General features: G+C 39.0%; 1 protein-coding gene across 1 annotated transcript in view; it reads right to left on the bottom strand.

Moving 5' to 3' along the window:
* Positions 1-7,444: 7,444 nt before the first annotated feature.
* Positions 7,445-25,105, bottom strand: part of LOC134219097 (uncharacterized) — a 395,377-nt gene continuing 377,716 nt past the window's right edge. Inside the window, exon 2 of the mRNA XM_062697791.1 lies at positions 7,445-9,320. Coding sequence (XP_062553775.1) covers positions 9,098-9,320 — 223 coding nt within the window. The 3' untranslated portion in view covers positions 7,445-9,097. The remainder of the gene's footprint in view (positions 9,321-25,105) is intronic.

Here is a 25,105-nt window from a genome sequence, read left to right as displayed (position 1 = left end):
TATATTTTTATATATTTCTTTGGTCCTTCTACCTTTTCAATAAACATCTTTCAAAACTAGATATTATGTGTTCCAAATCTGGTTGAAATTGATCCTGGGGGTTGGGAGTTACACTGAATTGCTCCGCCTTTTTTTCTCCTTTTCCCAATGATCATCCCACTCTTTTGTTATCTTATCCTTGGGATAGAGAATGTGTGTACCAAATTTCAATGAAATCGGTCCATGGGTTCAGAAGTTACACTGAGTAGCCCGTTTTCTGAACAATACCCTCTCTCTAAACCCCTCCCCCCTTTTCCAAATTATCCTTCCATATGATCGGCTACTCTTAGTGAAGTAATGAATAAGTGTACAAAATTTGGTTGAAATCGGTACTGGGGGTTGGGAGTTACACTGAATTGCTCATTTTCTAAAAACAACTCCTCCTCCCATACCCTCCCCCTTTTACCAATGACCACCCCACCCACCATCTTTTCTTTAGGATAGTGAATGTGCGTACCAAATGGGTTGAAATCGGTCCAGGGTTTCAGAATTTACTCTGAACTACTCGTTTTCTGAATCGGTCCTGGGAGTTGAAAGTTACACAGAATTGTTCATTTTCTAAACAAACCCCTCCCACCACCCCTCACTTGGTACGGCCAAGTTAACGCAACATGAAATTTATGGCAGTAAACTGTTTCAATAATCTAAAATTTTGTATGTAAAATACAGATTTTGTAACGATAATTTTGACAAATCGTCATGCGAATTTGAATCAGGATTGTGAACCAACCCTTCTTCCGCAACTTTCTCGCCATTATGTCAAATTATAGAGAACATATTACTCGCCCACTTAATAAGGGCTAATTGAAAAATAATTTTAAAATAAGAAGAGAAGCACCAATCTTGGTAAAATAACTTTCATCTTTGCCGCTTACTGCTTAGCAGCACATGTAATATATGACTTTCAGTCATATGTTAATCAATTATTTATTGAAATTTTAGTAGGGTATCTGTTCCATTATTAATAACATGATCCTATATCAATAACATTCGCAAAACGGGCAATTTAGGCTCAATTTGTGTCGTGTTTTGTTGTTTTCCGACGTGCTCACTGCTGAAAAAAATCACAAAAATGAGAAACAAAACAAATAGCCCACCAATTCTTTGTTTTCGAATGGTATTGATTTGGGTACATTGTATGAATTCAAGGAGCAGTTCCCCTACAATCAAAAACGCAAGGTAGGTCGGCTTTCGTGTTTTGGATCCCGTCGCTTTAATCCTTAGTGTCAGAAACAGTAGCCCTGTACTCACCTGCCATCTGAACCGACCGCCCTCGATCGTGATACCCGCAGTCCGCACTGATAGACATCATTTGACTCCCGTGGGTCTTCTCCACTTTATTTCCCAAAGCTAACGATTGAACACGAGTGAGTCATGAGGTGTTGGGATGGGCTGTTTCGGATTAATTAACTGCACACGTTGGTCGACGATCGGCCTTCTTTCTCTCACTATGCATGAGTAAAAGCGGGGTGCGCTCTTTTATTGGACATTTATCTTTGTTTAGACATTGGGGCATGGTCATTTATTTACAGCCACTAATCGATTCCATTAATTTCTGGGCGACATCAGGTGTCCGGATTATTTACATAATTATTTTATTGCTTCCGAAGTCGTAAAAATTTCCTTTCTTTTCGCTAATTTGTTAATACATTACCGCCTAGTATGGATAATCTTTTCTCTCAGTTACAGCTAAAATGTTATAATTTTTTTACATCATTTTATTACAACACTGTCTACAAACAATAAATGATAATTGCAGCAACGCGTCGAAGCTACACGAAGGAAGGGAGTCATTTTTTCGATCTGAAGTGAATGCCTTACATCAACCAGATGGGTATCTAATGCGAGACATTAATTTCTCCACATGTGATTGGCCCCTGTTGTAAACATATTGAGGGGTTCGATTGATAGGAAATTGTATTAATGATTTATTTGTAACACCCAAATTGATCATTTACAATTTGTTTTTTCCCCATGGTCTTGAAATACCGTACAGTAGCACGCCATCAAGCACTTTGTCGATAAAATGCCGTTTAGTTTCCCAAAGTGAATTACCACCATCATCCGTAGGAGCTTCATTAGAGTGCCGCGACAAAACATCGTTCCCAAAACATAGTTCAGTGGCAAACATCAGTCGTTGCATCTTCATCCACTTGGTAGTAACAACCATGCTGTCGGATCGTTATCAAGTTTTCGGCCTCGAATACACATTTCTTTCCTCGCAAGATGATTGTTGTAGGCATTTCTGTCTAGTTTGTTAATTATCTCGGGGGGTTCAATGTGCCAAGGTGGTTGAATATTCCAATCCAGCTAATTGCACGGTTTTGGAAGCATTAATTGATGATCTTTGGACGCAGCTGCGATCAATGAAAGTTGCTTCTGTTTTGTGATTCAGATAATGGTGGAGGATTTTATCTATTGGATTGAAAGATATAGAGCTTTTGCAGACGGTTATGAGTTAAATGGGGTTTTTGGCTCGGATGCGCTTGACTGCGATAATTGAAAAATGCGTTCATTTAGTGGCGATTAAGATTGAACAGACGCAATTGTGCTCGGTGTCTGGTGTCTTTTTAATGCATTATACAATTTGGTTAAAGATGAAAGTTAATTCCTATTGCGTAAAGGAGGCAATTTAATTATTTACGTGTTGTTAATTATGTAGTTGGAGTCGCTTTGGGTAAATACCATAAGGAATATATGATGTTTTGCAAGAAATTTTGTTCGAGCCTGCATGTCTGTTCTCTGTGATTGAGTCTTCTACAAAAAATGCTCCGATGTCCGGCTGGGCTTACAGCGGGTGGTTAGTGTAGTATTCAACATTAGCTCTGAATACTACAGTTAGTACCTGAGCTGTGGCCGATGAAACATAAATGTGGGCATATTTGTCAGCTTTTTCGTGGTTTCGGCGTATCGGTCAGCAGCTGCTTTCCCATTTTCATCTTTCAAAGTTTAGGGACTATGAGGGGGTTGGACTGCCTATGATCGCATATCTGTAACACTCGCATTTTTGTTCATTTTGGATAGAGTCTGTGAATCGTTCAGAAAGCTCAATTTACTGCATCTAATCCCACAACAGTAAAATAGGCTTCACTATTTTGCTGATCTGTGGTAAATTGGAAATGATTGAGTTTGTGGGGAGGATTGTCAAACGATTTACAAAATCAACCAAAATGCAAATGTTACAAATATGCGATCATGGGTAGTGGAGGTCTTTGGTACCAAGTTTATTCTCATCCGTTTTTCAGTTCATTTTCACCAGCATCTTCAGGCGCTTCTTTTGTGTGATTGCCTGCTGTTCAGACATGACGCTCTCGCCTTTCTCCAGAAGGGAGAAGATGTTATAAACACCAGATCGGTTAAACCTCCGGTGGGCATGAAGTGCCTCGCGATATCCACCTTTTTACCTCCAGGGTAGAGTTGGCATCACGAAAAAATCTTAGAAAAAAAAACATCTTTGGTTATTATTTGACTTTTTTCTGACATCAATTGTGTTTGGCCCATAACAATATCTCACGGTGTTTAAGCAGGGCGAAGAGGAACGCAACGATGTCTGTGAAAGACGCGAATGGTCAGCAATTGACCGACCCAAATGAAACGCTGGGTTCAATGAAAATTATTTTAAGTTTTTTACAATGTTATGGAAATGCTAATACAGTCACCTCTCCACATCTCGATATTGAAGGGACCATCGAGCTAAAAGGAGATCGAGGAATGGAAGGAAAATTGAAAATGGTACTAGACCAAAAGGGCTGCTATCTCACGCTTCCACGGGTCGTCCGATGACAAAAGACCGCCAGCTAAGGGTTGTGTACTTAGCTGGTAGTGCAGCCTGGGCACCGTTGTCCTTCTGACATCAGCTAGAGTGAGAAGGTACGCCTCGAGCGTCTGTTCACAAGGAGGTGCGGCTCAAACAGCGTCTGCCTGGTACCCAGCGACTGATTAACGAAATGCTGTATCGCGTCAGCTACAACTAAGGTGGCGGCCCCATCATCGCGATGTAGGTAACGCGACCCCGGTAAGGTGATTACTGAAGCCTCTCAAATACCACGAAAAATTGGGATAGAAGAAAAAGAGAACGTCATTTTTGGCAACCGACCCGGCAACGAAATAAGGACTATGATTGAAAACTCGGTACCTGGAATGTCAGGACCCTAAATGAACCTGGACGAGTGAGCCTTCTGGCTCGCGAACTGCAGAAGGTTGGAGTGAACGTGGCCGCTATTCAAGAAGTCCGATGGCCCAGATCCGGAGAACGTGAATTCCGAGCCGTGGACTCCACGACCAACACTGCATTCAAGTATTACATCTATCACAGCGGCGCTGAAAAAGCAGAGCATGGAGTTGGTTTCGTAGTGAAGCAGATGAAGCGAGAGATGAGGTAGAAACCCATTAGCGAACGAATCTGTGTGGTTAGGATACGGGGCAAATTCTTCAATTACAGCCTAATCAACGTTTACATACCGACAAACGATAAATTCGACGACGTGAAGGTTTTATGAATGTTTTGATAAATCCTATGGAGAGTGCCCAAAGCATGACGGGAAAATTGTTATCCGAGACGCTAACGCTCAGGTCGGTAGAGAGGACTTTTTTCGTCCCATAATCGGTAGAGCGAGCCTTCGCACTCCACTACCAATGACAACGGCCTATGGCTAGTAAATTTCCCTGCTGCCAGAGGGATGGTCATCAGTAGCACCTACTTTGCACGAAAGAACATCCGAAAGCACACCTGGAGACACCCAAATGGTGAAACTTGCAACCAGATCGACCATGTTCTGGTGGATGGGCGCCATTTCTCGGATGTTATCGATGTGCGGACATTCAGAGGTCCGAACATTTAATCTGATCACTACCTCGTTGTCAGTAAAATTCGATTACGGTTGTCAACTGTATCGAACAAAAGATCACAGCGAACGATGCGTTCCAATATCCAGCGAAGAAGTATCGGCTGAGTTCGCCAGAAGCTCGACGAATGGATAAGTGCAATCAACGTTAGCGACAACATCAACGATCTATGGGAGTCAATCCATGGAGCGGTGAGCACAACAGCACGAAAAGTGGTAGGCACTGCACAGAGGCGACCCAGGACGGGTTGGTTCGATGTGGAGTGTCAGAGAGTGACAGACGAGAAGAACGTTGCCAGAAGCCGGATGTTGGTGTCGGGTACCCGATCGAATAGAGATCGGTACAAGGAAGTAAGAGCAGCCGAAAAACGAACCCACCGCAGGAAGAAAAAAGGGTACGAAGAACAAGTTATTAGTCAGGCGCAGAAAAAAAGGGGCAGAACGATATGCGGAGGTTTTATGAGTCTGTCAATGGCGTGCAGAGAAAGACAGCGCCATCTCCCGTCATGTGCAACGACCAACAAGGGAATTTGCTGACAGATAAAGCCGAAATGGCTGCCAGGTGGAAGCAACACTTCGAGACTTTGTTGAATAGTGGAAGTGACGGTGCATCGGTGAACAGAATAAATATTAGCAACGATGGACAAGCTGTGGAGTCGAAAATATGAAAAGATGATGAAATGCCTGCTAGCTGCCCTCTCTTTAAGAAAAGGGCACAGACTGGAGTGCGCCAATTACCGAGGAATAACCCTCCTTAATTCGGCGTACAAAATTATGTCCCGTATTCTGTTCAACAGATTGAGACCGCTTGAAGAGTCCTTCGTCGGCGAATACCAAGCAGGTTTTCGTGAAGGCCGATCAACGATGGATCAAATGTTTACCATGAGACAAATCCTTGATAAATTCCGGGAATACAACTTGCAGACACATCATCTGTTTATTGATTTCAAGGCGGGGTACGATTCAGTGAAACGGAATGAATTATGGTAAATTATGCTTGAACATGGTTTTCCAGCGAAACTGATACGGCTGATTCGTATAACGTTGGACGGATCGAATATACTGTTCAATATAGCGCTCGAGGGAGCGATTAGGAGAGCTGGTGTGCAATGCAGCGGTCCCATTATTACATGATCGAATATTGGTCTTTGCGGACGACATCGATAATATCGGGTTTGATCGCCGTGCCGTGGAAGAGGCGTTTGTGCCTTTTAAGAGGGTGACAGCGAGGAATGGACTCACGATCAATACCAGCAAAACGAAGTACATGGTCGCTGGCAATCAACGTGGATTCATTAGTGCTGGTGGTAGTGAAATGGTGCCGGATGGTGAAAAATTTGAAGTGGTAGAAGAATTTGTGTATAACGAAAACAAAACTCGCGCTGCATACTTCTCTGATTCTTCCGGTGGCTTTATACGGTCATGAAACATGTACGTTAAAGGAGGCTGATCGGAGAGCTTTCGGAGTATTTGAGCGTGAAGTGCTGCGGACAATACTCGGCGGTAAACAGGAGAACGGTGTCTGGTGGCGTCGCATGAATCACGAGTTGTCCCAGGTGTATAAAGGGCTAGATATGGTTAAGCTTATACAACACGGCAGGCTACGGTGGGCTGGTCGCGTTGTTCGTATGCCGGAAGAACGTCAAGCGAAGATAATATTTAGAAGAGAATCCGGAAGAGGTAGGCTTCGTGGAAGGCCGCGTACACGATGGCTTTTTGCAGTTGAAGAGGACCTGAGGGCGCTCAACGTTCAGGGCGATTGGAAGCGATTGGCCTTAGATCGAGTCCACTGGAGAAGGATACTCCATTTGACGTAGGTTCATCGAAGAGCTGTAGCCCATATAGTATCAAGTGAGTACTACCTACTGGCAAAACGGATAATTTGGTCGAGCGGGTCATCGTAGTAGCGAATGATGGACAGACGAATTCTCGCTTATCTTTTCAAAAGGACCTAAGTAACATTTTTTTCACGAATTAATTTGAAGAGCGCCTCAATAATGAGATACAGAAAAAGCTATTGCCCTTAGGGGACCTCTTCGTTGAACTATGGTGGACACGACATCAGATCAAACCCATGCTTGTGGTCCGCTATTCGTTCGACGACCTCTGCTACGAAGCCGCTCACCTTCCGCCATTGCTGGTGTCCTCTCTGAGCTGGCACGTTGCCGATAACAAGTCAAACCCTCGGTTAGGGCCCGCTTCCCGTCCGACACCCTTTTTCAAGGACCCCGATGCCGTCGGCGTCGAGTCAAGTCCCCTAATCGTTAGACGATTTTTGCGACGAGCTTGCATGCTTGCCCCAATCGCTGGCTTCCCCTCTGTACTAACACATGGCAACATCAGATCAAGCCCTCGGTGGTGGCTCGCTGCTCATCCGAATTCCCGTCCAATGAACTCTGCGACCTCAGATGAAGCCCTCGGTTAAGATTCTCAACGCGACTGACTCCGGTTCGATACGATGGCCAAACCGATTCGATCGTCGTATACATGAGTCATGGAGCATCACGTTCTCGGAAAAATGGGCGAAAGCGTAAGGCCGTGGTAATAGGAGGATCGCTCTGTCTCCTTTAATGTTCAGATGCTCGGATTGCAGGTGTAGTGTAAACCTTGTCTGGGATTGAACGTGGATCCTTCGGAATGCCATGAATTTTTTTTTTGCATACGGCGCAAGATGACCTAGGGACCTTAAATGGTCGGAGAAACTGAAGCAATATCACCCAGACCCGAAAATAGAGCACTATTTAACACATTTCAATGATGTAATGCTAAGATCTGTAATGCGGAGCAAGCCGACGTTTTTTTTTCGTTTACGGGGGTCATTTCTCTAAAAGCAAGCGACAGTCAACAGCTCCGTTCCAGCATGCACAAAAAAAAATGATCCAAATCGAATGATTTTATTTTGGTGACAATCTAGCCAGGGTTCTTTATCAGGCTTCACTCATTTCAACAGAAGATGGGGGAGATTGGCGTGGAAGCCTGAGCCAATCAAATTCAAAATTCGGGTAAATGGGACTTCATCCTTTACATTCTTGCTCTTAAAAAGCGAATTTCGATTCTTTATTCTTCATCTCTGAATCAGACTCCCTTCGCGGCGTAACTGACTGCTATACTTTTGTATATAAAGTTCAACGTGATATAGCAAAGCATACCATCTCAACTATCTACGTAGCAAATTGTGATCTAAGCAAAATTCCGCATATCTCGATGGAATGTAGTTGCGTTTTAATTTGGACAGCGTGCTGCCGGCTATTTTTGCCTTAATTTCTTTTCTCGTACAAACTAGCGCTATTATGGGCTATATCTACAGTTTAAAAAGAACAAAAAAATACGAACAGTTAAAAGAGGTGTAAGAAATATTAAGTCTTATAATTGGCTGTTGGTTCCTGGGTTCTCGCTTCCACGCCACGAGGCACGAGACTTGACTTCACTGTACAGTAGCCTAGCACTTATAAACAGAGTAAAAACCATTAATCGTACAATTTATACAAAACAAAAAAACACATTTCGATTCGGCGGCGGTGCCAATCCGGCAGAATATTAAAACAATCGTACACATGTGCAGCGCTAGATGCGGCTTCGGGAGATTTCATGCTCGAGATTATCTCCCTGCTGCAATCCTTCTTGTGTAACTACACGGGCTCGGGATGCAGACAAGTTCACTAAGTATCTTTTTCCCTGGACTCCCACATTGGTAAAAGCTAAAATGGCTCGTGAATCACAAATATTGGGCCTAACTTTGGTCGGCGAACCAGCCTAAGCCCCGTTGTTGAAGGAAAACCACGGTTCTAAACCAATCCACCATCATTTGGCGATCGAACAGAGTAACTTCGATTGCTATCTTTGTAATGTTGTGTGTTTCTAATCTGTGCGGAGTGTGGTACATGTAACGTGACGTGCGTCTCTCTGTGTTCTAATTGTGATCCGTTTTTGCTTGGAGCAGGTCGACCGCCCTGCTCCCTTTTCAATATACAACTAATTGCTATTTCTCTACTTCTAACGCTGTCATTCCGCACAGTCGTCTAGTCGATTCTGCATTGGGTTCGATTGCGGGAGCGCGAATAACAAATCGTTTCCGATAATTGCATGAAATAATTGATATTCGCCTGGTGATAACCGGATTGTTGGTCGCTGTACGAGTTTGTCCTATCCTTCGCAGTTCTAGGAATGTGTCCTTTGGGTTCTTTCCCACCGACGATGACGGCGGCCGGCCGGGGTCAAACAACCTGCACCGTTGCGAACGCACTGAACGTCACCTTCTTCGGGAACTCGGTGCTGTTGGAGCCGCGCGTCTTGATCACGGGTTTCAGCGGAGGTCGCGGTTTTGCCGTCAGCAGTCCGGCTGAGGTGGCCAGGTCCCGCAGTTTCTGCGATATGCCGGTGCCGGTGGACTTGTTTGGCGGTGCTATCACCTGGGGCAAGGCAGTTGGTGTGATGTACCTGCGGATGGAAAAAAAGGAAAGGTTTGATTAGTGTTTGAGAAGATCACAAATATGATAAAACGATACTCTGGAATATTTAATCATTCGCGAAAAGGCTCACTGTAAACATTTGCAAATTATGCCCTTATGTAACTGACTGTTGATTATTTGCGACTAAGTCTTGTTAATTTCTTGGTATGGAAGACACTATAGTAGACGTATACCTGTGTCAATATTCAAATATGTAAAGTGATTTAATTAAATTAGTGTCCCCGACATTACGAGCTTTTTTTTTCTTACTAAAGTGGGGCTCACTAGAATTGTACTATGTGTCTCTATCCTATTTGTAAATAACTTCTAAAGCTACAGATTTTGAACTTTCCACTTAGAATTACGAAAGGTACACAAGAATACGTTGAGAATAATTTCAAAATATCATGGATTTATTGAAGTTTTTGCCTTTCTTTTTTATGGTTTTGTCACAGTTTTGTTCAATGCCCCAGCATAATCTTTAATGATGATGGTATATAGGGGAGATTGTTCCCAAACCGACCCTCCAATCTATATCACAGATGGCGCTGTCGGCGAATATACTTGTATAATCAATAGAATACTGCCGCAGCACTACTAATTTGAAGGTAGGCAGCGATCTTTCAAAGTTGTGTTTTTCGGAGTTTCCGAGCCATATTGTGTTTGAATTAATTTTTTGGCTGCAAGAGACATCGGTAAAATATTTTTAGCGTGTATTGCGAAATTGAACGATAAGTTATCCTTACTGCTTATGGTCTTGCCTATGTTGCACGCTACTTGGGTTAGGTCTTATGAGGGGTATTGTTGAACGGCGCGCCATTTTGCGAAAAAAGTCGGGGTGGTCCAAAACCGACCCCCCATCCCGACTAGAAGAGCATAACTAAAACTTAACACAATTTTAACATATTGTGATCTATATAACTTATTTTGATACAATTTTGTTTTTAGTAGCCATTATCTTTCAAATGTTGTAACAGCATTTTAACATAACAAGATTTAAAAAATGCTTAATACCGAATTGCCCAACAGTAGGCAATTAAAATAGATGTAGCAAAGTCTCCTGCCATAGATATCACAAACGCTGATATAATTTGAAAAAGTTGTCTAATTTGTAATGTTCTTAGTTTCATGTTCTTGAAAAATATTCTTGTTCAGAAAAATACTAATATTTCTGAATGTTGATCACAATCTGGAGACCTATCACGACCTGTAACTGCACAGTAAACAATATATTTTGATTCTGATTCTGTAATAAATTACTAACAAAATATGTTATTTTTATGATAAAATTGTAACAAAATTTGATACTTTTTTGTTTCGAGTAGTGTAATTTTTGATAGAAATTTAGATATTTTAACAACATCCTGCACCATATTTCTAACAAATTTTGTTAAAAAAATTTTGTATAACATAATAACATATGATGATATAATTTTGATATGATCTTCTAGTCGGGATTATATTGCATTCTACTTTTTACCGCATGGTTTGGAAGGGGAAAAGAGAGTGAACGAGTTTATAAATGATTTTGCTAATATAGGACTAAAAGGGGAAAGAGCATTTTTATCTAGCTAGGGTAAGATGATATAATATGAACCCCCCTAAGGCAATACTTCAATAACTTATTACTTTTCAACACAATTTCTGCGCAAATGTTGTTATATTTGGTAGACCAAAAAGCCGTAAATACATTGCCTGAGAGTTGTCATATGAAAATATTACAGAAAACATGTAATGAAGCTTTTTTTCCAAGTCATGAAAAAATGGGTTCCAAAAAAGGCAGGGCAAAACCCCCCACCATAATATATACCACTACAAAAACGTTTATTAGTATTTTATCTACCTCATAATTATTCATTTATTTAGCTTACATTTAACCATATAACACTGAATCGATAATTTGAAGCCACGTCATCAAACAAACATCAAATCTGTAATTTTGCAATTATTTTCATAATAGAATACAAAAATACTTCCACATTCATATAGAATTATGGATATTTAAAGGTTCCAACCGATTTTAGACCTTAGTTCTAATTTTCTAGGAATCTTACAGGGCCGTTTTGACGCTACATCAACTTCGTGGACGTATTCGTCATTTTTGCTGTTCACTCTTGAGCAGGGTTTGCATCTAAAGTAGAATGAAAAAAATCTCTCACTTATCATGTCTGTATGCACTCTCTATGGATAGCATACCATGAGAGACGTTTTTCGGAAGCTGTTACATAATAATCTGATTCGGGGGCTAAACCCCATGAAATTTTTGTTTTCAGCCTCAATTGCGGGGGACACCGGTTCTGATGATGCATTTCAACTTGTTTTACACAGCTGTGCCAAAAAATATGGATTCAACATCGTTTTTGGAACTTCTATTTTTTGTACTCAGTTTCTGGATGGTATACCCGAATTCAGCTGCTCATTTTTGGTGATTGGTTCGTACGCAGTTAGTGCTAATTGTCGGCAATTCACTTTTCCTGGCAAATACTTGCAATTCGTTGAGGTAGATCGAGCCTTTTGTGTTTGTAGGGGAAGGAGGGGCTATATGCTCTAGCTAAGCAAAGACTGCGTTTATGTCTTAGCTATAACGATTTTCATTGGTGTTTCTACCTCACGCAACAGTTAAACAATATAGCTAGCTGATGCCATATTAAAATTAGAAAAAATCTCAATCATATTGATAATATTCACATTTTAAAAAAGTGGTGATATTTCGTTGCCGGAAAACTCATGAGGCAAAACGCCTTTTAGCCGGCAGCTCTTAGGGAACAACGTACCACGCGTCGGCACATCAGCATTCTGGTATAGACAGTGCGTGGAGACGCGAGTACATTGTAGGATAGTTTCACTAGGGCGTTTTGCCTCGCCGAAATGTTAGATGTTTCATCAAAATGTGGAAAATTTCAGTTTTTCCTACATTCCTATCTATTATTTTGACACTTTTGTCGCCCAACCTACATAATTTTATGTCTAGTTTTATTAAGGCTATCTTAAACATGGTAAATATGAGTGAATACCCGAAAGTCGTTTTGCCCCGGGAGGCGTTTTGGGGCCTCTTCCCCTATGGCATTTTTATGTCGAAAAGAAGCCTGTCGATACTTCCGTTATCATGGAATTAACGAAATTGAAACAAAAATATTGTGCTTTTTTCATGGCTTGTTATGATTAAAATAAATCGCAGATTTCTGTGAAATTTCACCGAAATCTCAACAGCAGAACTGTTCGGTGAATAATTTCACAGATTTTCGGTGGTTCTGACAGTTGAACAAAGGAAAAATCGCCGAAAATTTTGTGAAATAATTACCGAACAATTCTGCTGTTGAGATTTCGGTGAATTGAAGAAAAATTCACCGAAATCTGTGAAATGATTTAAGTGTGTATATTTGGCCGAATGCCGTTTGGTCAAATAGTTGGAATTTGTTTGCTTATTAAGTGAAGTCCCAGTCAACACAAGATCGTATATGATGTGACATAAGATGCTAACGTGGAGGCCATACAGGTACTTCCCCATACAATATGTAGGTATATCGCCTCCACTTTAGCATCTTATGTTGCATCATATACGATTTTGTGTTGACTGGGGTGAGAAGTGAGATCTTCTTCTTCTTCTTATTGGCATTACATCCCCACACTGGGACAGAGCCGCCTCGCAGCTTAGTGTTCATTAAGTACTTCCACAGTTATTAACTGCGAGGTTTCTAAGCCAAGTTACCATTTTTGCATTCGTACATCATGAGGCTAACACGATGATACTTTTATGCCCAAGGAAGTCGAGACAATTTCCAACCCGAAAATTGCCTAGACCAGACCGGGAATCGAACCCATCCACCCTCAGCATGGTCTTGCTTTGTAGCCGCGCGTCTTACCGCACGGCTAAGGAGGGCCCCAGTGAGATGTTCAACGTGAATAGTGAACAGCGAGAATCGAATAGTGAGAAATGAGATCTCGATGAGATCTGAGCAATCAATAGCTTTCATGTTGTTCTGTTGATTGCGCTATTCAAATTAATTCATGAAAAAAGTGTTACTTAGGTCCTTTTGAAAAGTTAAGCGAGAGATGTTCGAAGTGAGTACAGAGTAGTGAGAAATGAGTATATGGAAACGGAAATGAGTATTGAGTAGTGAGATGCGTGCAGCAAAATGTGAGTAGGGGAAAGAGAGAAATGAGAAGTGAGTGGTGAGAAATGAGTAGTGAGAAGTGAGATATTATAGTTGCGAAGTGAGTGGTACGATGTGAGTAGTGAGATAAAAAGAAGCAAGGGGTGAGAAGTGCGAGATGATAATTGGGAAGTGAGAAGCGAGATGTTGAGTAGTGAGTGGAGAGATATAAGACAGAAAGAAAAAGGAAGACAGAAGAAAGAAGAAAAACCCTGATTAATCCACCTAGCGGTGATGGTGCCTTTCTCGTGCATTATAAAATAGTATTTTGGCCATTATTCTTGAGTCCATAGTTCGATCTGGCCAATTTTCAATAGGAAACAAGTATTCTGCGTCGAATGCAACTTGGGGGCTGTCCACAAACCACGTAGACCGAAATTTCACATTTTCAAACCCCCCCGTCCCCCCTCGTAGACTTTCGTAGACTTTTACGAAACACCTCCCCCCTTTGAAGTCTACGGAGACTTTTCTAAATTTTACAAAATATAATATGCGATTTTAAAAATATGGAGATCAACCACGTTCTAAGCAATTCAGCTACCGTATTAACTACTTAGAATGCTTGTAGAATATATTGAATGTATCTGAAGGCAAGAAGAATAAAATATAAGAGACCTTTTTGAACGATTTTGCTCTACGACCTCCAGACTGCCGGTGAAAGCGATGACCCATTCTCACCCCCCAGACCCATTGTCACCCCCGATGGCGGTATTCAAAACAATTTAAGTATGTAAATATTACAATAAAATACGAATTTTGAACATAAAAATTAAACTGAACAAAATCCAACAAAATCAAAAAGCAATTTAAAACGTAATTAAATTTAATCCTTTGTCCATAGCTCCCGAAACCAAATCTCAAAGCCAATTTAACTTCTGTTGAACTCGATTCCTCATGAAGGTGTGCGCCACCGCCGCCGACACTTTTGCATAACCTCTCAAATGAAGACCAAACAAAACTTTTGCTTAGGCGTGCCATTGCCTTAAATGTGTAACGCATCTGAACTATAATTCTCCACGACGGTTCAAATTTGTAGAAAACCGAACAATCTTCAGAACTTCGAAAAATTTCGAGTTGAAATTCCGAGAGTGCCAAGTCAACATTTCAATAAGTTTTTCGTGGAAATATCGTAGAATTTCCTGATTGATAACCTTTAAAGATTTCCGATAATACTCCAAAGAACTTTCCGTGAAAATTTCGATGCTTTTCTTATAAATTCCATGCAATATCTTGTTGAATAATCATCCGTAATATAAAAAATCCAATAAAAAATCCAAAAGTTTTCCCATTATTAGTTATTTTCAGTGAAAATTTAAATTTATTTCCCGAGGTAATTTAAAATATAAACGAACAGTTCGAAATATTTTCCGTGGAATTTTGGAATGGTTTCCTACGATGTTTTTAAATTTCTGTTTCAAATTTGGAGCAATTTCCACATTCCAAAGAATTTTCCGAATAATTTTCGATGGAAATTATGAAGAATTTTTGGTGAATTTCTAGTAAAAATTTCGAATATTTTTTTGTGAAAATAATAAAGGCTTTCTTACAAGAATTGAAAATATTTCATTTGTTTTTGGTGGGAAACTCGAATAATTTGCCATGGAAATTTTCAACAATTTCTATAGCAATTCCGAAGTTTTTACATCAATAATTCCAAATAATTTGCATTAGAACTCCCGAATAAGTTTCCGTAAATTTTTTTAATAATTTCCCATTGACATTTCGAAGAGTATTGCATATATGTCTCGCAAAAATTCCGAAGTATTACCGAAATTATCCCAGGGACTTCCTTGACAATCGCCAGTGGAAATTCTGAAGGGTTTCTCGTGAAAATTTCGGAGAATTCACCTTACAAGTTTTAAAGAATGGCTTTTGGAAATTCAAATGACATTTTATTTGATATTCCAAAATGCTTCCTTTGTAAATTCCAAAGAATTTTCCGTTGAAGTACGACATAATTTCCCGTGCAAATTCTTAAGAATTACTTGTCGTTTCCATAGGAGTTCCTTCCAAAAATCAAAAGATATTCTAGTAGAATCTGCAATAAATCCGAGTGGAAATAAAAAAAAATCGAAAGTTTTTGTAGACCACTTCGGAGAATTTTCCTGCTCAACATAGAAGAATTTCCAGGTGAAATCCATGATAGTTTTAAGCCGTAGTTTAGCCAAACAAAACCTTAAAAATGAAACAAGTGAACTTCCCGCAAAGCTGCTGCATAAATTGTCATCCAAAAAATAAAAAATAAATAAAAAAGTCTACGTGGACTTTTGGTATACCCCCCCGTCCCCCTTCGTAGACTAACGTAGACTTTTTCGAAACCCCTCCCTCCCCCTCAAGAGTCTACGTGGTTTATGGACCGCCCCTTGATGCGAGTAAATCGGTTAAGGATAAGTGCCTGAAAAATGAGTGACTTTTTTTACTCTATTTTTCTGTAAAAAGTTGTATTTTGACCAACATTCGACGCAGAATCATGTCCCATTGTTTCCTATTAAAAATTGGTCGGATCGGATGGGCTCAGAAGTTATGGCCAAAATACTTTTTTTTCATACCAAAAGTGCGAAGAAATTACTCACTCACAAGAAACGAGAAAGGCACTATCACTGCTAGGTGGATTAATCTGGGTTTTTTACTCATTTTTTCTATGAAAAAAGTGGTATTTTGGCCATAACTTCCGAGCCCATAGTCCGATCAGACCAATTTTCAATAGGAAACAATGGTAGAGTATCCTTCGTCGAATGCAATTTGTTGCGGATAAATCGGTTAAGGATAAGTACCTGAAAAATGAGTGACATGTTTTGGGATTGGTGCGCACAGACACACACACATACACACACATACACACACATATACACACACACATACACACACACATACACACACACACACACACATACACACACACACACACAGATATCACTTCAATTCGTCGAAATGAGTCGATTGGTATATAACACTATGGGTCTCCGGGCCTACTATAAAAAGTTCATTTTTGGAGCGAACATATAGCCTTTACGCATACTTTGTATACGAGAAAGGCAAAAAGAAAGAAGGAAAGAGAAAGAATTTCGTTTCTTACCTATCGTTCCTCGGTCTCCACTTCTCTTACTACTCGCTTCTCACTCCTCATTTCTAACTTCTTACTTCTTACTTTTCGCTTCTCACTTCCCTCTTCCCATTACTCACTTCTAACTTCTCACTATTAATTCCTCACTTTTCACTTCACATTTCAACCTTCTCACTTCTCATTTTTCACTTTTCACTTCTCACATCTAATTTTTGACTTCTCATTTCGCACTCATCACTTCTCACTACTAATTTCTACCTTTTCACTTCTCACTACTCACTTCTCATAATTGGGCAAATATACAAGGAGGAGTGTCTTCAAAAGCGATTTTTGCCATTCATTCAATCACACGACTGTCCGGTGTTGCTTTGGCCTGACTTAACAAGCTGCCATTACAGACGGGATGTAATGGAATGGTATGAACCGAATGATAATGACGTTATTGAAAAAACTATCAATCCACCAAAATGCCCAAATTTTCGTCCCAACGAAAAATACTAGGCAATTATCATAGGGAAACTTGAGAAACGGTGCAAAACAATCAGAAAACCATCTTATATTGAGAAATGGTGTGAAAAAATGGCAGATTAAGTTGACCGTTCTACTGTCAAAAAAATAACGAGTGGTATTGAGAGAGAAGTCCGAGAATTCATCCGAAATGCCAATAAATCATTTTTCGATATTTTTTATTAAATTTCCTATATAATAAAACCTGAACCACCTTTTTATGTACTTTTTCGGCAAAGAAATGTCTAATTTCGTGCGGCCAAATTCTAAGTGGATCAAGCTTTAAAAATGCAATAATGGTAACTTGGCTTAGAAACCTCGCAGTTAACAATTGTGGAAGTGCTGAATGAACACTAAAGTGCGAGGAAGAAATGTTCCAGTGGGGAATGTAATGCCCATAAGAAGTAAAAAATAATAGGCAGGAACACCGTCTTCGACCAGAGGTCGTACAGACTGAACACTTAACACCTAGACAACGGACAGGACACATAACACCCAGTGGACCGGTGGAGATTTTTTCGATCACGAAAAGTTTCATCCTTGCCGGGGCGGGAATCAAACCCACACTCCATAACCCATGCGTCTGGACGATTGACATCGCTAACCGCACGGCCAAGAAGCCCAAGTAGTAGGAATTTAGGAAATTTGGAATTTCGTAATTAAGGAATCTTGTGGGCTTTGTGGCCGTGCGGTTAGCGACGTAATAATCTAGACGCATGTGCTGTGGAATGTGGGAGCGATTCCCGCCCCGGTAAGGAGAAAATTTTTCGTAAAGCGAAAAGCTCTCTACTGGTCCACTGAGTTTTGTGTAAATGTTCTGTCCGTTGTCTCATGCTAGATGTTAAGTGTTCAGTAGGGTGATTTAAATTTTGACTTTTTTGCACCCCGATGCTTAAACGATTGCATTTGCTATTTAAATAAACCTCTTATTTTTTTAGCTAAATTGGATGTAATTTGATTCTGCACACGTCATTTGAAGTTTGTATGAAAATTACTATGGAAATCGCCATTGATTTAAAGATCATTCCGTGAGGTAGCCCATGAGCTATTTGAATATAATTAGCGCGACGACTTCATAGTACACTTCCTAAGCTGACAGACAGTTGTTGTTGCGAAGCGATTTGACTTTTGTAAGCAAAATTATATAGAAAACAAAAATGCTCATTATTGATATTGATGTTATTCTTTTGCGTGTTAAATTGAATTTTTCACGATTCAATGTTTCCTTAATAACTTTTCTTGTAAGAATCAAATCGTTTCGCAACAAAGATGAGCTGCTTCCTTACTAAATTTGCTATTTAGCCAATGTATTTATACGTTTTTGAAGCTTAATGGGAAGCGTTGTGGAACGGTTTGCCCAAAAGTTACTGTTTTCATATCGATTTTCATACAAACTTCATATTGCGCGTGCTCACTCAAATTACAACCAAATTAGCTAAAAATTTAGGATGATTGTTAAAATAGCAAATGTAATCGTTTAAGCACAGGGGAGCGAAAATGTCTTTAAATGTCTCTAGGCATTTGGAAGTTTTCAAAATTCAGGAATTTGAAAACCACAAAGTTTGGGAATTCAGGAATTCAGCAAATTGAGAAATTTAAGAATTTAGGAATTTAAGGATTTGGAGTCCAGGAACTTAGGAATATGAGTAGTTCTCCTGCACACTTAAAATAAATCGCAGATTTCTGTGAAATTTCACCGAAATCTCAACAGCAGAACTGTTCGGTAAAAAATTTACAGATTTTTTGGTGATTTTGACAGTTGGACAAAGGAAAATACTGCAGAAAATCGGTGAAATAATTACCGAAAAAATCTGCTGTTGAGATTCACCGAAATCTGTGAAATGATTTAAGTGTGCGGAAATGATGATTTGGTTCAAGATTTCCATTTCTATTTTTTTACTAGCTTTATGTACCCGGCCTTGCTCGGAATTGCCAGTTTGATTCGCAGTTTTTTTTTCACAATCGGAAAATGAATAAACCAATTGGTCAACAGGATAATTGCGTTATCTTATCGATACTTCATCATTTGATCAAAAGAAGGCAGATTTCATTTGAAAACATTGACTGATTTTGGAAAAGGGAGCGAACCCATAATCGCCATATTCCGGGCAAACGTCTATTTCTAAAGAAGGACAAACATCCACCGATGCCTTATTCCGAGCAAACGTCTATTTTTAAAGAAGGGATCACATTCACCATCCAGAAGGAAACACATTAATCATTGCTTTTACGTTGGGCAAACCATGATTTCGATAAATGGTTGAATTGATCGATAACTAAACAATACAATAATGGGTTCAGAAGTTAGGCTGGAGCACACACAAACATACAAACATTGAGTTTATATATCTCGGCAACTTATTCAAAACGACGTATGTGATTTTGTAAACAAAGATGCATACGTCGATTTGTCAAATATGATGACACTCCACGCAAACCAATACAACGAACATGTAGCCGAAACCTCCCCTACCTGTATGTGGCGATAGTTTGCGTGAGTGCTATCAGATTGCAGAAATCAACGTTTAAATTTTTGTTTACAAAATCACATACGTCACATACGTTGAATAAGTATCCGAGATATATAGATAGCTAATAGCTATATGTATCCGGCTTTGCTAGGGACTGAAAAGTAAATTATAGAATTAAAATGTCCAATGCTGTAGCACGAAACCCACAGAGGTAGATCTACCGCTCATAGAATTGAACCTTTGTATCAATATATTTTTATATCTTTGTTTGGCCCTACCTTTTCAATAAACATCTTCCAAAAATAGAGAATAAGTGTACCAAATCTGGTTGGAATTTATCCTGGGAGTTACACTGAATTGCTCATTTTTAAAGACAACCCTTCCCCCATAACTTTCCCTTTTCCAAAATGACCCTCCCACCTTCTTTGTTATCTTCTCCTTAGAATAGAAAATGTGTGCACCAAATTTGGCTGAAATTGGTCCTGGGAGTTGGGTGTTACACTGAATTGCTCTTTTTCTAAAGACAACCCTTCACCCTTACCCTCCCCTTTTCCCAATGATCATCCCACCCCTTTGTTATTTTCTCCTTAGGATAGAGAATGTGTGTACCAAATTTGGATGAAAGCGGTCCAGGGGTTCAAAAGAAACACTGAATTGCCTGTTTTCTGAACAATACCCCCCCCCAGACCCCTCCCCTCTTTCCCAAATTACACTTCCATGTGATCGACTTCTCTTAGTGAATATGTGTACAATATTTGGTTGATATGGGTACTGGAAGTTGGGAGTAACACTGAATTGCTCGTTTTATAAAGACAACCCCTCCCCCCCATACCCTCCCTCTTTTTACAATGACCGCCCCACCCCCATTTGTTATCTTTTCTTTAGGGTAGAGAATGTGTGTATCAAATTTGGTTGAAATCGGTGCAGGGGTTCCGAATTTACTCTAAATTACCCGTTTTCTGAACAATACCCCTCCCTCCAGACCCCTCCCCTTTTCCCAAAATCTCTCATATGATTGTTTCCTTATAGTGAATATGTGTACAAAATTTGGTTGAAATCGGTCCTGGGAGATGAAAGTTACACATAATTGTTCGTTTTCTAAACAAAACCCCTCCCCCTTTCCTAAATGACCCTCCCACCCCCTTTGTTAACTTCCCCTGAGGATAGAGAACGTGTGTACCAAATTTGGGTGGATTCGGCCTAGTGGTTCAGAAGTAGTTAGCGAACATACATACATAGATTGGTTTTTATATATATAGAAGATTTTGCTGAAGGTTTGCATATACATTCTTTAGAATCAAAAAACATAATTTGCATAATTGGTTTGCCATTTTGACTCTAGCCTATCTTTTTACAAGAACCCAAGTAAAAACACCTTAGGGGCAGCAGGGACTATGTCCAAGGGCTTGACGACCCCTCCCCATGGCCACTGCGAGTTAGGGGGCCTGCCTAGGATGTGGTGGGATTTGACAGTGGGCTCTGAGCGATTCCAAGCAACAGCATCAAAATTTAAGAAAATTTTTAATTCATGATTTTCTATTGAGTTGAAACTTTGCACAGTTTTTCAATTTCATCTAAATCGTCATTTTTCGATATCAAATCTTCATATTGAGTCACGACTAACTTTTCAAAAGGGTGTATGTGAAAATGGTTCAAAAATATTTAAAAGCTGCACAGCAAAAACGGAATGTTCGATTGTTATGATTTTTAGCAAAGTTAGACAACTAAATGGTGATTCTTAAGAAAATGTGCACAGTAAAAAAAAATTTTTTTGCCTTTAAAAATATCATTTTTGTCACAAAACTCAAATATCTCAAAACCCTATCTTTTTCGAACGTAATTTTTTAGGAAAACAGTCCATTATATTAGCTATCTACCATAAAAATTTGGTGATGGTAAACAAATAAACAAAAAAGTTATGACATTTCAAACATTTCACAATTTTCACATATAGTAAAAAAAATAAAAATTTCCGTGTATTTTTTTTTCAAGAATCGCAGTTTGATACTGATTTTATTGTTAAGGGCCTTGCGTGAGTTAAACAAGTTGTTTGTATGATATTCCATATTTATGTATTCATCGATATTATGTATATTATATGTATAAATATTATATGTATAAATAAATAAAAATGAATTAATATTATCCTAAGTATTAAATTAAATGTGGCAGTTACACAATGTTGTTATAGAAACTCTAAGAGTTTTGGGTTTGAATTTTGGTATGGGTTATGATATCATGAAAACAGTTTATTAATACTTATTTTTTATTTATTTTTATTCAAATTTTTTAAAATATCGAACAATTTTGAATTATTATCAGCACAGTTTGAGTATAGTTTTGCTTTAATTTTATTTTCCGACAATGGAATGAAACAGTGAAATTTTTGGGTTCCTTGGATCGTTTTCGCGTTATTAAATTGCTCGCTGAGCTCTGAAGCCTTTATTTCGTACTCTTCAGTAGTAGTAAAACAAAATGATAATTTGGTTAAATCTTTTTCTTTTCTACGATTTGCCCAATCAAAAGTTCTTTCGCAGTTTTAATTGGATGCTCACGTTCTTTGGCTAAACTTGCTCTTGTGGCCATGCGCTTTATTGTTCCTCCAATAGCATCACAAGGACCTTTGCCATGTGATGTAGCAAAAATGCCATTCTGCATCAATTCCGTACATTGATTTAAATTGACATAGGCTCGAAAAATTCTTACGATTTTGTACTGCGACGCTGCTCCATCAGACATGAAATATATCTTTTGACTTCTTTATGCTTATCAACGCGTAAAAAGTTAATCATTTTCAATGAACAAGTTTACGGATACTGAATCGTGTCTTAAATCTTCGGAAATTATAATAAAACTTAAGTGTTCAATTTGCGTACTTCCATTAAAATAAATAACGAATGGATGAATTGTAGCTTGTTGTACGTTCCAGTGATGGGACTGCACTTCATCTTGCAATACAAAGCTGTAATTTTCAGAAAAATCACAAATGACTAAAAATTCACCATTTTGTAATGTATTTTTCGTATTTTTTAAAAAGCTGGATTGTTCTGTTTTAATGAAATCGTGATGGATTAAACTTTCTAATTTCAAGCAAAAATATGACACAAACTCATCTACAGGTTTTACAATAGTTTCTATGTCACACCTATCCGTGGTCACCCATTGCTCAAATGATAACTGATCAATATATTTTTCTTCAAACTCAGCGAATAAAGTATTTTCCAATGATGAAGAATCTGGACAATCCGAACAAGATCGTAGATAGCAATTTGATGTTGTATTTTCACACAAAAGACTACCAGTTAACATTTTAATATCCTTTGTTAAATTGATTCTTTTCAAACTATGTAAAATAAGATTAATATTCTCATGGGTTGTGCACACACACATTATGTGTTCCTGAATTGGAAAGAAGCTTACATTGCCTTGGCCGAAGGCTTGCAAATGAGGAAAAACCTATTTTAATATTATCGTGAATTTCCTTGAAGCGTGTGTACTAGACTGGCCCAGCTTAGTATGGGGAGAAAAAAATGTTGTCGAATTCCACGGGGCACCCCCCAGGATTGTGTCTTTGGGTGAGAAAATCAATCTCTGAAAATTTCAGCTCAATCGCTTGTTGCATAAGCTGGCGCATTTGATTTGAAGTTTGTATGGGGATTTCAGCCAAAATGTATAGGAAAATACACCTCCGTCACTCATTCGATCTGAAAATTGGTTCTGATTGCTCGATTGACCTCAGAATTGCAAAAACGGCAGTTGGTATGCTACAGAACAATTTCACAGAACATTGTATGATGATTAAATGAACTTTTATATAATTTTCGTCTGATTTATTAGGCGCTGAATTGTGTATTTTTGGATTTATTGATCAAATCGTATCAGCCGAAACCTATATAAAAGTTCATTTAATCATCATACGATGTTCTGTGAAATTGTTCTGTAGCATACCAACTGCCGTTTTTGAAATTCTGAGGGCAATTGAGCAATCTTAACCAATTTTCAGACCGAATGAGTGACGGAGGTGTATTTTCCTATACATTTTGGCTGAAATCCCCATACAAACTTCAAATCAAATGCGCCAGCTTATGCAACAAGCGATTGAGCTGAAATTTTCAGAGATTGATTTTCTCACCCAAAGACACAATCCTGGGGGGTGCCCCGTGGGATTAGACAACTTTTTGTTTCCTGGGCCAGTCTAGTGTGTACGCTTCTTTCAAAGTCGTCATCATTAATCGTTTTTGGATTGCTTGACGCTTTCCATCTTTTTTTACTGATACATAATCTTTTTGACCAGGCATAGCTCGACTTACTTCATCATCTTCAAAATATTGAACTACTATTTCTTTTGTCTCATCTGTTAATGCAGTACTAGACCTAGTATTTTTGGTTGAAAGACAGTTATTCTTCAATTGTTTTGCCTCTTTTTTTGCCTGTATTTCTATTGGTTTTGAACTCATCAATGGCATCCTGAATAGACCACGAACTTGGCAGCATCGACAAAATCAATAATTTTTCTTTCCTTGTCGTGGCTGCATTCGAGAACCTTTCCTTCATATTTATAATTACCTCATCGTAGTCTGTATTTTCCACATCATCAGGTCCTAATTTGAAGAGGTTTCTTCGTACAGCTTCGTTTATTTCACGGTATTTTTTCTCCGGGTAATAAACGTAGTCCATCTTACTCCATTTAATCGTCGTCACTTTTATCCCAGCTATGCCCTCGTTAAAGCGTTCGATGTTGACCTTTTGGATACACTCATCTTCCGATTGATTTGTTGAAACAGATTTCGCTGATGGTACGGTGGCAAGGCTCTCAGCACTTAATACTTCTGGTAATTCCTCAGTTGTTGTCGATACATCTGGCAATTCCTCAGTTGCTGTCGTTTTCGAACTTCCTGCGCTCTGCTTAACCGATGATATACAGATTGCTCTTTTGTCAACGTTTAGACGGCAGGACGTGCAAATGCGTAAATTTGTATTCAATGTGGACATTGGAGCATAACCAGTCACTTTCAGTTTATCTATGGTGCTTTCGGTGAGATTTCGTAACTCTTTTGAACACTTTTTCCATCAAACGGCCTACAACAGTTGAGAAAGCGGCTACTCATGTTGTTCGTAATATTTCAATAAACAAAATCACTTTTAAGTTTTTACTGACTAGTTTGGTGTCATTTGCTTGACTGAAGAAAAAATTACTATAAGATCTTTAACAACCTTAGTAGTAGTAATTTTTTGCTTTTTCGTGAGCATTGTCATGGTATGTACCTATCATGCATTTGTTGTTGTTGAAGATACCGTTTCCTCCCGATCATAAAGTCTATTCTCTAAGAGGTATATTTTTGCAGGTAAACTATAGACGTACACGTGTATATAAATCTTTGATTTTGCAGCTTTTGTCTTAAAAATAACATTTCTGATATGTTTCTATCAACGTTATTATCAACAGGTTTCAACACTATTGAAAGAATTTTTCGCCAGTCACGTGCAATGAAAATTATGACACTATCAATACTTTTGATCACAACACTGGATCGTGTCTAAGTTTCTTATAGATGCTATGAATAATTAAATCAAAATA

The sequence above is a fragment of the Armigeres subalbatus genome, chromosome 3 (genome assembly GCF_024139115.2).
Source record: "Armigeres subalbatus isolate Guangzhou_Male chromosome 3, GZ_Asu_2, whole genome shotgun sequence".
In the NCBI taxonomy this organism is placed as follows: Eukaryota; Metazoa; Arthropoda; class Insecta; order Diptera; family Culicidae; genus Armigeres; species Armigeres subalbatus.
The sequence above is the reverse complement of the archived record's forward strand: the minus strand, read 5'-3'. Positions and strand labels throughout refer to the sequence as shown.